Genomic DNA, 12171 nt, shown 5'->3' on the forward strand with positions numbered 1-12171 from the left:
AGGGGAGGTAACATCTCTCCTGCTGAGAACGCATATGCTGGCCAATGCCAGCCAGCAGGAATTGAGGTTGGCTGGGTCAACTCCCTTTGGCAGGTCAGCTCTCCTCTCTGGGCCTTAGTCTCTTCTGTTAAATGGGGATATGATGCCAGAGTCCCCCTAAACGGTTGGTTATGGGACTCTAATAAAAGAATGTACGTGGCAACAGATCAAACTTGGCAAAGAACCTTAAGAATGTTTCCAGAGCTTAAATATAATGGCCCTATCCATGGATTCAAAAATTATGAATTTTGTTTTCATTCCTTTCATGTTGAGGACATCAACAGCAACATATCCCGATAGCTCTGGTGTCAGTTAATAGTTTCAGGGTTGATTAATTGCATACCTGCCCCACACAGTTTCAAGGAAAGTTCCTGTTACTTGGCCTAAAGCAAAACTGTCAGATTCCTCTTTCTGCAGTCAGACACCATATGCGCTGCTACAGAAAACCTCAGAACATATGCTACTCTGCATTGGGATGGAGCGCTGATTCCATTCATTTCTGGGAGTGTGATCTCAGATCTGCAGAAGGCACCTCTCCTGAACTCTGGGATCAGGAAGAAAAAAACCAGCACCCTTCCACATATGATGAATGTTTAATCAGAACTCATTAAAGAAACCCACTTAGCAATCATTACCCATGACATCAGCCTCTGTAGCAGAGTGTACCAAACACAAAAGTACTTCACACTTTCAAAGTTAATATTACCTTTGGTGATCGTACTTTTCTCCAAATAATATGTTTTCTCTCACATTTCCATGAAAGATCCATGCTTGCTGGGAAACATAGGCCAGAGTCCCACTGACGGCCACAATCCCTTGTTGTAACTGCATCTGAAGCAACAACACCAGAGAACGCTCAGGAGCCAGGCCTCACTGTCTTCTCCTTGGGGCCCTGTTGCACTTTTGTGTGTGTGCATGAGTGTGTGCTAAGTCGCTTCAGTTGTGTCTGAGTCTTTGCGAACCTATGGACTGTAGCCCACCAGGCTCCTCTGTCCATGGGATTATCCAGGCTAGAATACTGGAGTGGGTCACCATGCCCATCTCAATCCTGGGGTAGCATCTGCCCTACCCAGGGACTGAACCCACATCTCCTGAGGCTCCTGCATTGCAAGTGGATTCTTTACCACTGAGCCACCAGGGAAGCCCCGCTGGGCCTTTGCCACTTGCTTATCCCATGAGCACAAATTCTGAAGGCAGGGAGGGTGACAGGATGTCTCGCCACACACAAAGCCCAGCTCTGCTGACCAAGGCACTCAAGCACGTTTGAGAGGCCAGGTGGGAATGTTCCAGAAGGGGCAGAGGCAGCCCCTGCATGCTGGAGAACACAGGCTGTGTGGCTGCTGTGGACACCATGCACCTGTCACGTGGCAGCTGGATTCTGTTTTCTCTGGGATGTTCCAAAGGAGCAGGGCAAGCGTAGAAGTTAGAAGGAGGGAGATTTCACTCCCACACACCTCGAAACTCTCCAAAGAGGGATCAGGGTGAGGTCATGAGTCCCCCATCGCTGGAGGTATCTGAGTAGAGGCTCATTCATCTCTTACAGGATTTCGTGGAAAGGATTCCAGGTGGAGAATTAGGTTGAGTCACCTGTCATGCACCTGCCGACTCTAGGGTTGTCACAGAGACACATGCCAAATCCCAGAGCACAAGGGGCTGAGCAGCTCACCTGCCTCAGTCCCTACCTCTGCCTTCAAGCAGGGAAGGAGCTGTCACCCTTCCTACAAGCGAGCCAACTGAGGCCAGCAGAAGTCACCCTGTTTGGAGAGGCTCTTCTGAGCCTGGCATTCCCCTATCTCTGCTGCAGGCAAAGGCAGTCGCAGGTCCCAAGCTCTTTTGGAGCATAGAGTGAGGGGAAAAGGGACTTAATATTTTCCCCTGAATGTTTCTCATTCACTTGGGAAGCCTTGGTAACTGTGAACAGTTCATTTACTGTGGATACAGTGAAAGGCTTGGCCGTTTACCTGGGGTCACGCAGCTAGAAATAGCAAACAAGGGACAAGGGTCCCCCCTCTGTTCCTACCACGAGGTGTGCTCTGGTTCATGCATCCACTCGGCCCCTCCTCCAAGGACCAGCACCTGCTCTGGGCAGACGCTGGGGAAATGGAGGTGGATCTAAAGTTCCGGTGACTTGCAGGCCCTCGGGTGCTTCCCCGTCAAGCCGCCTGGCTGGCCTTTCAAATCAGCGCAGGCCAAGCACGTCATGAGAAAACCGTGGGTTTAATGACCCGTCTCTCCCTTTGACCAAGATGGAGCTCCAGGCAAGAAAGCTCTCACTGCTTAACTCAGCGGGCAAAGCAGAGAGAGAGTGGAAGGTCCGGCCCCTCAGGCCTGGAGCTGCCAAGCGCATCGACTGCCTGGGACTCACTGTTAACTCTGAGGACAGCAAACAGTGCGGCCAAGTCCAGGACCCCGGACAAAGCAGGCGGGGAACCACTCCACTGTCACAGCACTGCTCACGCAGCTTACCTGTCCTAGCAGAGCTGTGATAAGGGAGCTCTTCCCACTCCCGACATTCCCGCAGATGCCCAAGATCTTCCCCTATCAGAAAAACAGAAAAAAGACAGTCAGTCTTCCAGCTCTTAGAGGGTCATCCGCAAATTGTGCTGGCCAGGCCAGGCAAGGACCAATGGGTCACTGCTGGCTCTGTGAGGTGGCAGCCACAGCTTCACACCCCAGCCCTGATACACAGCCTGGGAGGATGCTGGAACCTCAGCCCTAACTGAGTGCCTCCCCTGCACAGCCCAGCAGAGTGCCTGGAGGACTTATAGAAATCACATGTAAGCACTGATGCGAAACAGCCTGTGCTGGTCTGGGACACACAGGCCCTGAATCTGAGAGTTGTCCTGTGCCCAGACTCCAGGAAAGCAAATTCAGTGGACGCTTGAAGGGACAGGGGAAGCCTTGAAGTGCAGAGGCCTGGGAGCTTTCTAAAAGTCCTCTTAAAGCACCCTCCCACCATAACATCTCAGTCCGGAATTACTGAGCAGTTATGTTGTTCCAGCATGTTGGGTTCATGGATTTTTCTATGGCTGCAGATTTATATACAGAGAAGGCAATGGCACCCCACTCCAGTACTCCTGCCTGGAAAATCCCATGGATGGAAGAGCCTGGAAGGCTGCAGTCCATAGGGTTGCTGAGGGTTGGACACGACTGAGCGACTTCACTTTCACTTTTCACTTTCATGCATTGGAGAAGGAAATGGAAACCCACTCCAGTGTTCTTGCCTGGAGAATCCCAGGGACTGGGGAACCTGGTGGGCTGCCGTCGATGGGGTTGCACAGAGTCGGACACGACTGAAGTGACTTAGCAGCAGCAGCAGCCCATTTATTAATTCAACTAGTAAATCGTTGTTAAAGCCTGCTTTGTGCCGGGTGCTGTTCTGAATCCCAGCAACAGCACAGTATAGCAAAGACCACAACAGTCCAGTCTGGGTCTACCCTAATGGAGCTTATGCTTTAGTTGGGCAGACAGCAAACAAGATAATTGAATAAAATATGAAGTAGGACAGATGCATGCTGTGGAAACAAACAAAGCAGGCAGGAAATGGGGGCAGGGGTCTTACCAGAAATGTGGATATCTTAGCTTGAGTTCTCCCAGAAAGAGGACCCAAAGCAAGGAGTTGAGTGACGGTAGCTCATTGGGGAGGTGCAGGGAGCGGGGGGGATGGTACAGGAGAAGGAAGGTGGCCCATCAAGGGTGTGCTGCTGGGTCAGCTCCCACAGGAGGCAAATGAAGCTCAGTGCTGCTGGGAAACTCAAGGAATCGCAGAAACGGAGTCTTTATCCTCCCAATGGTTGAAGGAATCAGGATAAATATCCCGCAGCCAGTGTTTGAGAGCTGTTCCCTCAACTGTTGATGTCTTGGCTCATTGAGCATGGTGGGGAGGGCGCCCAGGCACACACATGCTGATCTGGCCATTGGAAGGTGGCCAGGACACACGGATGGGTCAGCGATAGTACCTGTTACTGGTGATGACTGAGTGAGACCCGGGGGAGGTGAGGGGGTGAGCTGTGTAGCTATCAGCAGGGAGCCGCTGCTGGCAGAGGAGGAGTCCACGCTGAGACTCTGAGGTTGGCACAGACCCACTTGAGTTCAAGCAGCTATTGCAAAGCTGTGGTTGCAACATCTGGAACATTCTCATTAAGACCTGCTCCCAGGGCGTCCCTGGCAGCTCAGTGGGAAAGAATCTGCCTGCCAATGCAGGAGACACGGGTTCAGTCCCTGATCTGGGAAGGTCCCACATGCACAGCTAAGCCCATGTGCCACAACTAATGAGCCTGCGCTCGAGAGCCCAGGAACCGCAACTACTCAGACAACATGCTACAGCTACCAAGCCTGCACAGCCTAACACCCACGCTCTGCAACGAGAGAAGCCACTGCAATGCGCAGCCTTTGCACTGCAATGAAGAGTAGCCCCTGCTCACCTGAACTAGACAAAAGCCTGCACAGTGTCAAAGACCCAGCACAGCCATAAAAATGAATAAATAAAATTATTAAAAAAAAAAAAAAGACCTGCAGCAATCCCTCGGAATGAAGATGCCCAGCATGGGACCAAATATGACTCCTTTTCCACCTGAGCTAGATCAGAAGGGCCTCTTGCTGGCCTGCTACCCCAGCACATGAGGGCTGCTGCCTGTCCACACTCATCCCTTGGGTAAGTCTTCACGGAACACCAGGCGCAGCAGTAGGCACTAGCGATAAAACAGTGATCAGGGCAGATGCCTCATAGTCATCGGAGCTGCACATAAATAAAACTGATCATCTTAATTCCACTAAGAGAACTACAAGGAAAGGGGGCATTAAGGAGACTTTGAGACAAAGAAACATAAGGGTGGATCCAGCCAGCCTAGGCATTTGGCTTTTCGCTGAGTCCTGTCTACTACCTGCAGCCAGGTCTGAGCCTTGTTTCAGCCTAGATTCATCCTTGTTTTCAGCAAGAAATCCATGAGGCCTCATCCCTGAGTTTCTGATTATTCATTCATTCACTCAGAAAACATTACTGGGAATCTATTCTGTGCCAGGCACTGGGCCCAGTGTAAGGTCACAGCTGTGTAGACCTGGGCCCTGACCTTGAAGAAGCTACAGTCTAATAGAATCTTGGAACTGAATTTGGGAAAACATGGATGTCTTGAACTTAGGACACTTATGGGCAGCACTTGAGCCGGACATGATTATTGGAGGAAAAAGGCAACAACCATAGCTCACCTCCACGGGGACTTAGCAATTGTGTGTGATGTCTTTCTGTCCTCACACCCACCTTGGGAAGCCAGTACGATTGTTAAAAGACCCATGGAGCAGGTAAAGAAGCTGACTTCAGAGGTTAGAGAGTATGTTCAGGTACACAGCTGACCAGTGGCAGGGACTGGAGCCCAGGTCCACTAGGCTGGAGAGGCAGAGCCCGAACCCCCAGGACAGTGTGCTGCCCCTTTGAACTTCACCTTACTTTACAAAACATTGACCGTGTCGTTGATGACAAGTCAGGAGCAACCAATGTACTGAAAAGGAGGAAAGCAAGTGCAGAGATCAGAGGCAGCTTCTTCACAACCCAAGAGCAGTTCACTGAGGCCTCTTGGGAGCAACTCTGAAGGCATGGTTGAAGTAATCTGGGTGCTGCACGTCATAGGTGGGGGAAAGTGATGAGCAAGCAAGTGGGCTGCACACAGCAGGACTTAGCTGAGAGCCAAGCTCGATTGCACTCAGCCAACCAAATAGCATTTCCAGTGAATGTGTGCAGACAGCCTTGTTAACTCCAAGAAGTACCACTCTACACCAGCTATTGAGCTTAGCGTTGCATAACACATAAGAATCTCTCCCTCTATAGTGCTCACATGGGGAAAAGGTGAGTCAACAAGAGGGGAGATTAAAATATTAGGCACAAGATTAATGCTGAGCCCTTTGCAACAAAATCAACACTGCCATCCGGGGAGCATGGCTGCTGAGTTCCCAGGGCAAGAAAACCACACGCAGGAGAAGGTCAGACATTCCCCCAATGCAGAGCTTCTCTAAACACTCTACCCCACCCGCAATCCCCAGGGGGGCAGGCAGCACTCTGGCTGGCTTCTGTTGCTGGGCTGCTTATTGCTCTCATTCTGTTTTTTACAAGAGCGGTGTCTCATAATGGTTAAGTGCAGACTGTGGGGCCAGGCGCCCAGGGTGTGAAGCCCTCTTCTGCCACTTTCGAGCTGTGTGAGTTGAACAAGGTATTTAACCTGCTGTGCCCCTGGTTCCTCAGTCATCAAGTGGGGTGGCTATATACCCATCTCATAGGGTCATTGGGGTGGTTAAATGAGTTCATTTCATGCCTGGTAAATAGAAATTGCTCATAATTGTCAGCTATTATAATCTATCATAGGACTCCAATGTGAAATTAAGAACAAATCCGAAAAGATTTATGAAGGCTAGTCAGTTTGAGTCTAGCCACCTGAAATGGAGTGTCCGTTCAACGCTGGAGCTGGTTGTCAACTCCTCTGTAATTTGAAGATCAGCACAAACAACCACCAAGACCACGGTATTCTCTCGGCTTGGAGAGAGAAGCCCATGGCTGATTTACTAGCTTTAAAATCTGGGGAGAAGTGGAGACATCCCACCACCACCTCCTGCTCAAACTGAATCATATTCAGGCCGCACCTTTGGAACACATACCCACCTTTCTCACCACAAAGCTTATATTGTGCAGAACTGATTTGGGGCTGTCATGTTGCTCCTCCTCGTCAGAGGCTCCCTGAGCTGACGGACTCAAATTGTATGCCTCTGGCCTCTGTTTCTTGAGAAAATGCTTTTTCTGGTTCTGCACATTCTTTAGGCCACTTTTCCTGCTGGTTTCTTGTTCCCATGTCAAGGTGGCATTTGCTAAAAGCAAGACAGTATCTGGGTCTTCTGGTTGGGTGATGTAAGATGGGGGGCTTTTAGCTATGAGAATTTTCTAAGATTAAAGAAACAAAATTAACTTGGCAGATGTTCTCCATTTGCAAGAATCATCCCCATATATCTTCTAATGACCTCAAATCACAATCTCGGCAATTCTACCTGGGACATCCAGGAAAGGTATTCTGAAGATATTCCCCCCAGGAGAAGCTGCAACAAAAATAGTCCACTAGCTCATACTATCCAGGACAGATGACTCTTCAACCACAAGGCCTGTCTGGGTCACCCACATTGGAGAATGCTGATTCCAGCTACATTTTTACCCTCATGCCCACGAGGGCCAGTTTATGCCAGTCTTTGGGCAGTGGGCTTTATTGCTTGGCACTAATGCTTATGAAATTAAGGTCACATGTTCAGTCTCTGCTGTGTCACCTTCCTAAGTCCCCACTCAGCTCAGTTCAACAAAACACCTGCCAAGTGCTTATTCTATGCTAGATTCTGGGGTAAGCAACAGAAATGCAAGTATTAATAAAGCACACTTCCTGTCCTTGAAGAGATTGCAGTCTCGTAGGAGACAGGAACACGCATGGGTCATTTCAGTGAAACGTGATAGGGACTGCACCCTATAACTGTCAGAGATGGGATCCTTGATCCCCATCCTGGAGACCCAGGTAACTGATGCCCGAGCTGAGTCCTTACAGTGTTGTATAGGCAGTGATGAGGGAGGGGAGTGGGAGGAGAGCTTTATCTTATAGTAGAGGGCACAGCGTAAGCAAATACAAGGAAACATGGAACAGAGTGGTTTTCAGGGAGAAGGTTTATGAAGCAAGAAATTCAGGATCACCAGGCCCAGAGCCCAAGGTGGAAAGGAAATGAGGTGGAGAAATAACTGAGGACCCGCTGATCAAGGGCTCAGCCCTGAAGGGTGAAGGACAAGGATTTCAAGCAGGTTAATATCAGTGATCAGACAAATCATTTAACAGCTCAATTAACAGTGCAACATGGATTTGAAAAGGACAACTGTGGCAAAGACGATGGATTCTTAAGTCACTGAGACTTACGTGAGAGACTATGAGGCCTTAAATGGAGGTGATCCCCATCCCTAGTGGGGATCACCCACTAGGGACAGAGTGGAGGTTGAGGAGTCAAGAAATAGAATTTTTCCTCTAGTCTAAGACATCGGATATTGTTATACTAATAATGTAATGAGATCGACTTGTGTCTTATTTAAAAAATAATAATAATGCAATCTTCCAATCCAGTCTTACAATGGTACCTCTTAAACTTGAAGGAATTCAGCAATCAGGAGGTGAGTCAGCAAGATTCATGACTGGTTGGATATGGACAGGACGGGAGAAGAGGGATGCAGGCACCCACGTGCATGTGCTCAGTCACGTCCAACTCTTTGCGACCCCACGGACTGTAGCCCACCAGGCTGCTCTGTCCATGGGATTTCCCAGGCAAGAATACTGGAGTGGGTTGCCAGGCCCTCCTCCAGGGGATCTTCCTGACCCAGGGATCGAACCCATGTGTCTTACGTCTCCTGCATTGGCAGGCAGGTTCTTTACCACTAGCGCCACCCTAAGACATTGAAAACGACATCTACATTTCAGGCTTGAGTGGATAAGATCTTCCCATCAATTCACAGGCATCTGAACATGTTGCTCTCTTGACTGAAATCCCCTCCTTTCCTTTTCTTGCCTCAACTTCAAAGCCACTTAATCAGTCCTTCCTGCACATCACATCCTTACTTATAGCAGTTACTGGGGTACCAGGTCCTATACTAAACTGGAGGCTTTTCAGAGTAAAGAGCCTCTTCTTTGTATTTGCACTTTCCACAATGCTGTGTATATGGAAGCACACAGTAAATCTTGTTTAAAATCAGAGTATAATTGATTTACAATATTATATTAGTTTCACATGTACAATATAGTGATTGCAAATTTTTATAGATTATATGCCATTTAAATTTATTATAAAATATTGGCTATATTCCCTGTTCTCTGTGCTGTACAATATATCCTTGTACCTTATCTATTTTATACACAGTAGTTTGTAAATCTTAATTCCCTTACTCCTACTTTGCCCCTTCCCCCTTCCATCTTCCCACCAATAACCACTAATTTTTTCTCTGTATCTGTGAGTCTGTTTCTTTTTTGTTATAGTCAGGGTTTTGTGGGGTTTTTTTAAGATTCCAGATATAAGTGATATCATTCAGTATTTGTATTTCTTTGACTTATTTCACTTAGCATAATGCCCTCCAAATCCATCCATGTTGATGCAAATCTCAAAATTCCATTCTTTTTATGGCTGAGTGGTATTCCACTGTGTATATATATACCACAATCTTCTTTATCCATTTATCTATAAATGGACACTTAGGTTCCTTCTATATCTTGGCTTTTATAAATAATACTGCTATGAACAGTGGGGTACACGTGCATGTATCTTTTCAAATTAATGTTTTGGTTTTCTTCAGATATATACTGCAGGCTTCCTGGTCATATGGCAGTTCTATTTTTAATTTTTTGAGAAAAAAAAATTCCTCTCTTCTTTTGTTCTCTTCCTTTGTGATTTGACAACTATCTTTAGTGTTATGTTTGGATTCCTTTCTCTTGTGTGTGTGTCTCTTATAGATGTTTGATTTGTGATTACTATGAGGTTTATATATAGCAATTATATATGAACACATGATTATTTTAAGTTACACATCTTTTCATTTCAAATGCATTGTAATAACCCTGTGTCTTTATTCTCCTCCCTTCATGAGTGCTGTTCTGTGTATTTTACATCTTTTTGTTTTGCTATCCCTTAACTGTTTATGGTGGATTTAGATTCGTTTAATACTTTTGTCTTTTAACCTTCCTACTAACTTTGTACAAGGTTGACTTACTGCCTTTACTGTATATTTGCCTTTATTGATGAGCTTTTTCCTTTTGTAATTTTCATGTTTCTAGTGGCAGCCTTTTCTTTCTAGCTTAGAAAAGTCCCTTTAACATGTCTTGTAAAACTGGTTTTATGGTTCTGAACTCTTTTGGTTTTGCTTATCTGTAAAGCTTTTGAACTGTGGTGTTGGAGAAGACTCTTGAGAGTCCCTTGGACTGCAAGGAGATCCAACCAGTCCATTCTGAAGGGGATCAGCCCTGGGATTTCTTTGGAAGGAATGATGCTAAAGCTGAAACTCCAGTACTTTGGCCACCTCATGTGAAGAGTTGACTCATTGGAAAAGACTCTGATGCTGGGAGGGATTGGGGGCAGGAGGAGAAGGGGACAACAGAGGATGAGATGGCTGGATGCCATCACTGACCTGATGGACGTGAGTCTGAGTGAACTCCGGGAGTTGGTGATGGACAGGGAGGCCTGGCGTGCTGCGATTCATGGGCTCACAAAGAGTCAGACACGACTGAGCTACTGAACTGAACTGAACTGAAAGCTTTTGATCTCTCCAACAAATCTGAATGAGAACCTTGCTGTGTAGATTATTCTTGGTTGTAGACTTTTCCCTTTCATCACTTTAAATATATTGTGCCACTCCCTTCTGGCCTGCAGAGCTTCTGCTGAAGTCAGCTGTTAGCTTTATAGGAGTTCCCTTGTATATAACTTGTTGCTTTCCCCTTGCTGCTTTTAATGTGCAGGCTGAGTCGCTCAGTTGTGTCTGACTCTTTGCAACCCTGTGGACTGTAGTCCGCCAGGCTCCTCTCTCCATGTAAACTCTCCAAGCAAGAATACTAAAGTTGGTTGCCATTTCCTACTCCAGAGAATCTTCCCAACCCAGGGACTGAACCTGCGTCTCTTGCATATCCTGCATTGGAAGTGAATTCTTTACCACCGCTCCACTAGGGAAGTCCCTGCTGCCTTTTACCACTTTAATTGCAAAGTGTCTTGGTGCGGTCCTCTTTTGGTTTGTCCTGTTTGAGACTCATACAATAAGTCTTTGGTGAATGGAAAAGTTAAAAAAACTAAAGTGGCTAAATGAGTGTATAAATATGGTACCCCCACGCTATCATCGCTTCTGTCACCATCATAGGACAAACTAGATAGGCAAGAGGGGATGGCTCAGTGCAGACTGAACTCCACTCCTGGAACAACTTAAGATTTATAGCTTGGAAAAAGAGTAGAGGGTCAGGAACATCATCTCCCCGAGTGGAGACTCCATCTTGCTTTTACTAAAAGAACAGGCCGCCTATAATATTCTGCCTCTCTCCTGCTTGATGCATATTTATGTATCCATCACTGAATGGAGGGTCTTCTCCCAATATCCACCAAACCAGGGACCAAGCCTTCCAAAGGATTGGCACGTGCATGCTTGCTAAGTTGCTTCAGTCATGTCTGACTCTTTGAGACTCCTTGGACTGTAGCCCACCAGAGTCCTCTGTCCATGGGATTCTCCAGGCAAGAATACTGGAGTAAGTTGCCATGTCCTCCTCCAGGGAATCTTCCTGACCCAGGGATCAAACCAGCCTCTCCTGTCTCTCCTGCACTGGCAGATGGGTTCTTTACCACTATCGCCACCTGGGAAGCCCCAGCCTCCCCTTCTCTGAGAATTTTCCCACCCAAAAATGAGATCTCTCTTCCCTACTCACCCAGTGTTAGTTATACCTTCATTCTCCTTAGAGAGACATTGGCTTCAGCCGCTGCTTTGACCGAGAAAGGTAAGATTGCAATTGAAAACTTCATTACATTAAACATGGCTATCACACTAAATGCCTGAAGAACAAAAGAGAGGCATAGAGTTTAAGATGGGATGTTGCCTTGCCTTTGAACCATTAAGTCCATGGGGATTAAACTTGCTGAAATGAGAAACAGTAGCACAGTTGGGATTCTCAGAGGAACAATTTTCTCATTTCATGGCTCAGAAATCATGGGATGGCAAATTAAAGATATCAGCATCTTAATCTATTTGGTTTTTGGATTTTCATCAACATGGTGGGAAACTTATCCCCTTATCTCTGTCAGTCCAGAGGATAAAGTCCGAGAAGGGCCTCTAATTGAGTGCATTTGGAAAGCCCCATCCATCCCACATCCTTATGTGGCCTAGACAATTCACTGAAACCATATGCAGATTTTCCTAAATCCTCCCCTTCTTTCAGAGGCATCTGACCCTTCAGAGATAGGGCATCCTTTTACACACCTCACAGGCCAGTGTTGAAGGCGGACGCTCCCTGCAATGATGTGCTTGGCCTAGGCTGGTTGCTCGTTCTGCCCTCAGGGGCTGGCCTCCATGTTCTACCTCCACACACTCATAAGGGACTGATTTGAGAGCCTTTG

The 12171-nt window shown here is 47.2% G+C and overlaps 1 protein-coding gene across 1 annotated transcript in view; it reads right to left on the reverse strand.

Moving 5' to 3' along the window:
• Nucleotides 1-741: 741 nt before the first annotated feature.
• Nucleotides 742-12171, reverse strand: part of ABCC12 (ATP binding cassette subfamily C member 12) — a 28245-nt gene continuing 16815 nt past the window's right edge. Inside the window, 4 exon segments of the mRNA XM_068991694.1 lie at nucleotides 742-870; nucleotides 2506-2577; nucleotides 6686-6961; nucleotides 11503-11610. Coding sequence (XP_068847795.1) covers nucleotides 742-870; nucleotides 2506-2577; nucleotides 6686-6961; nucleotides 11503-11610 — 585 coding nt within the window.

The sequence above is a fragment of the Capricornis sumatraensis genome, chromosome 20 (genome assembly GCF_032405125.1).
Source record: "Capricornis sumatraensis isolate serow.1 chromosome 20, serow.2, whole genome shotgun sequence".
Classification (NCBI taxonomy): Eukaryota; Metazoa; Chordata; class Mammalia; order Artiodactyla; family Bovidae; genus Capricornis; species Capricornis sumatraensis.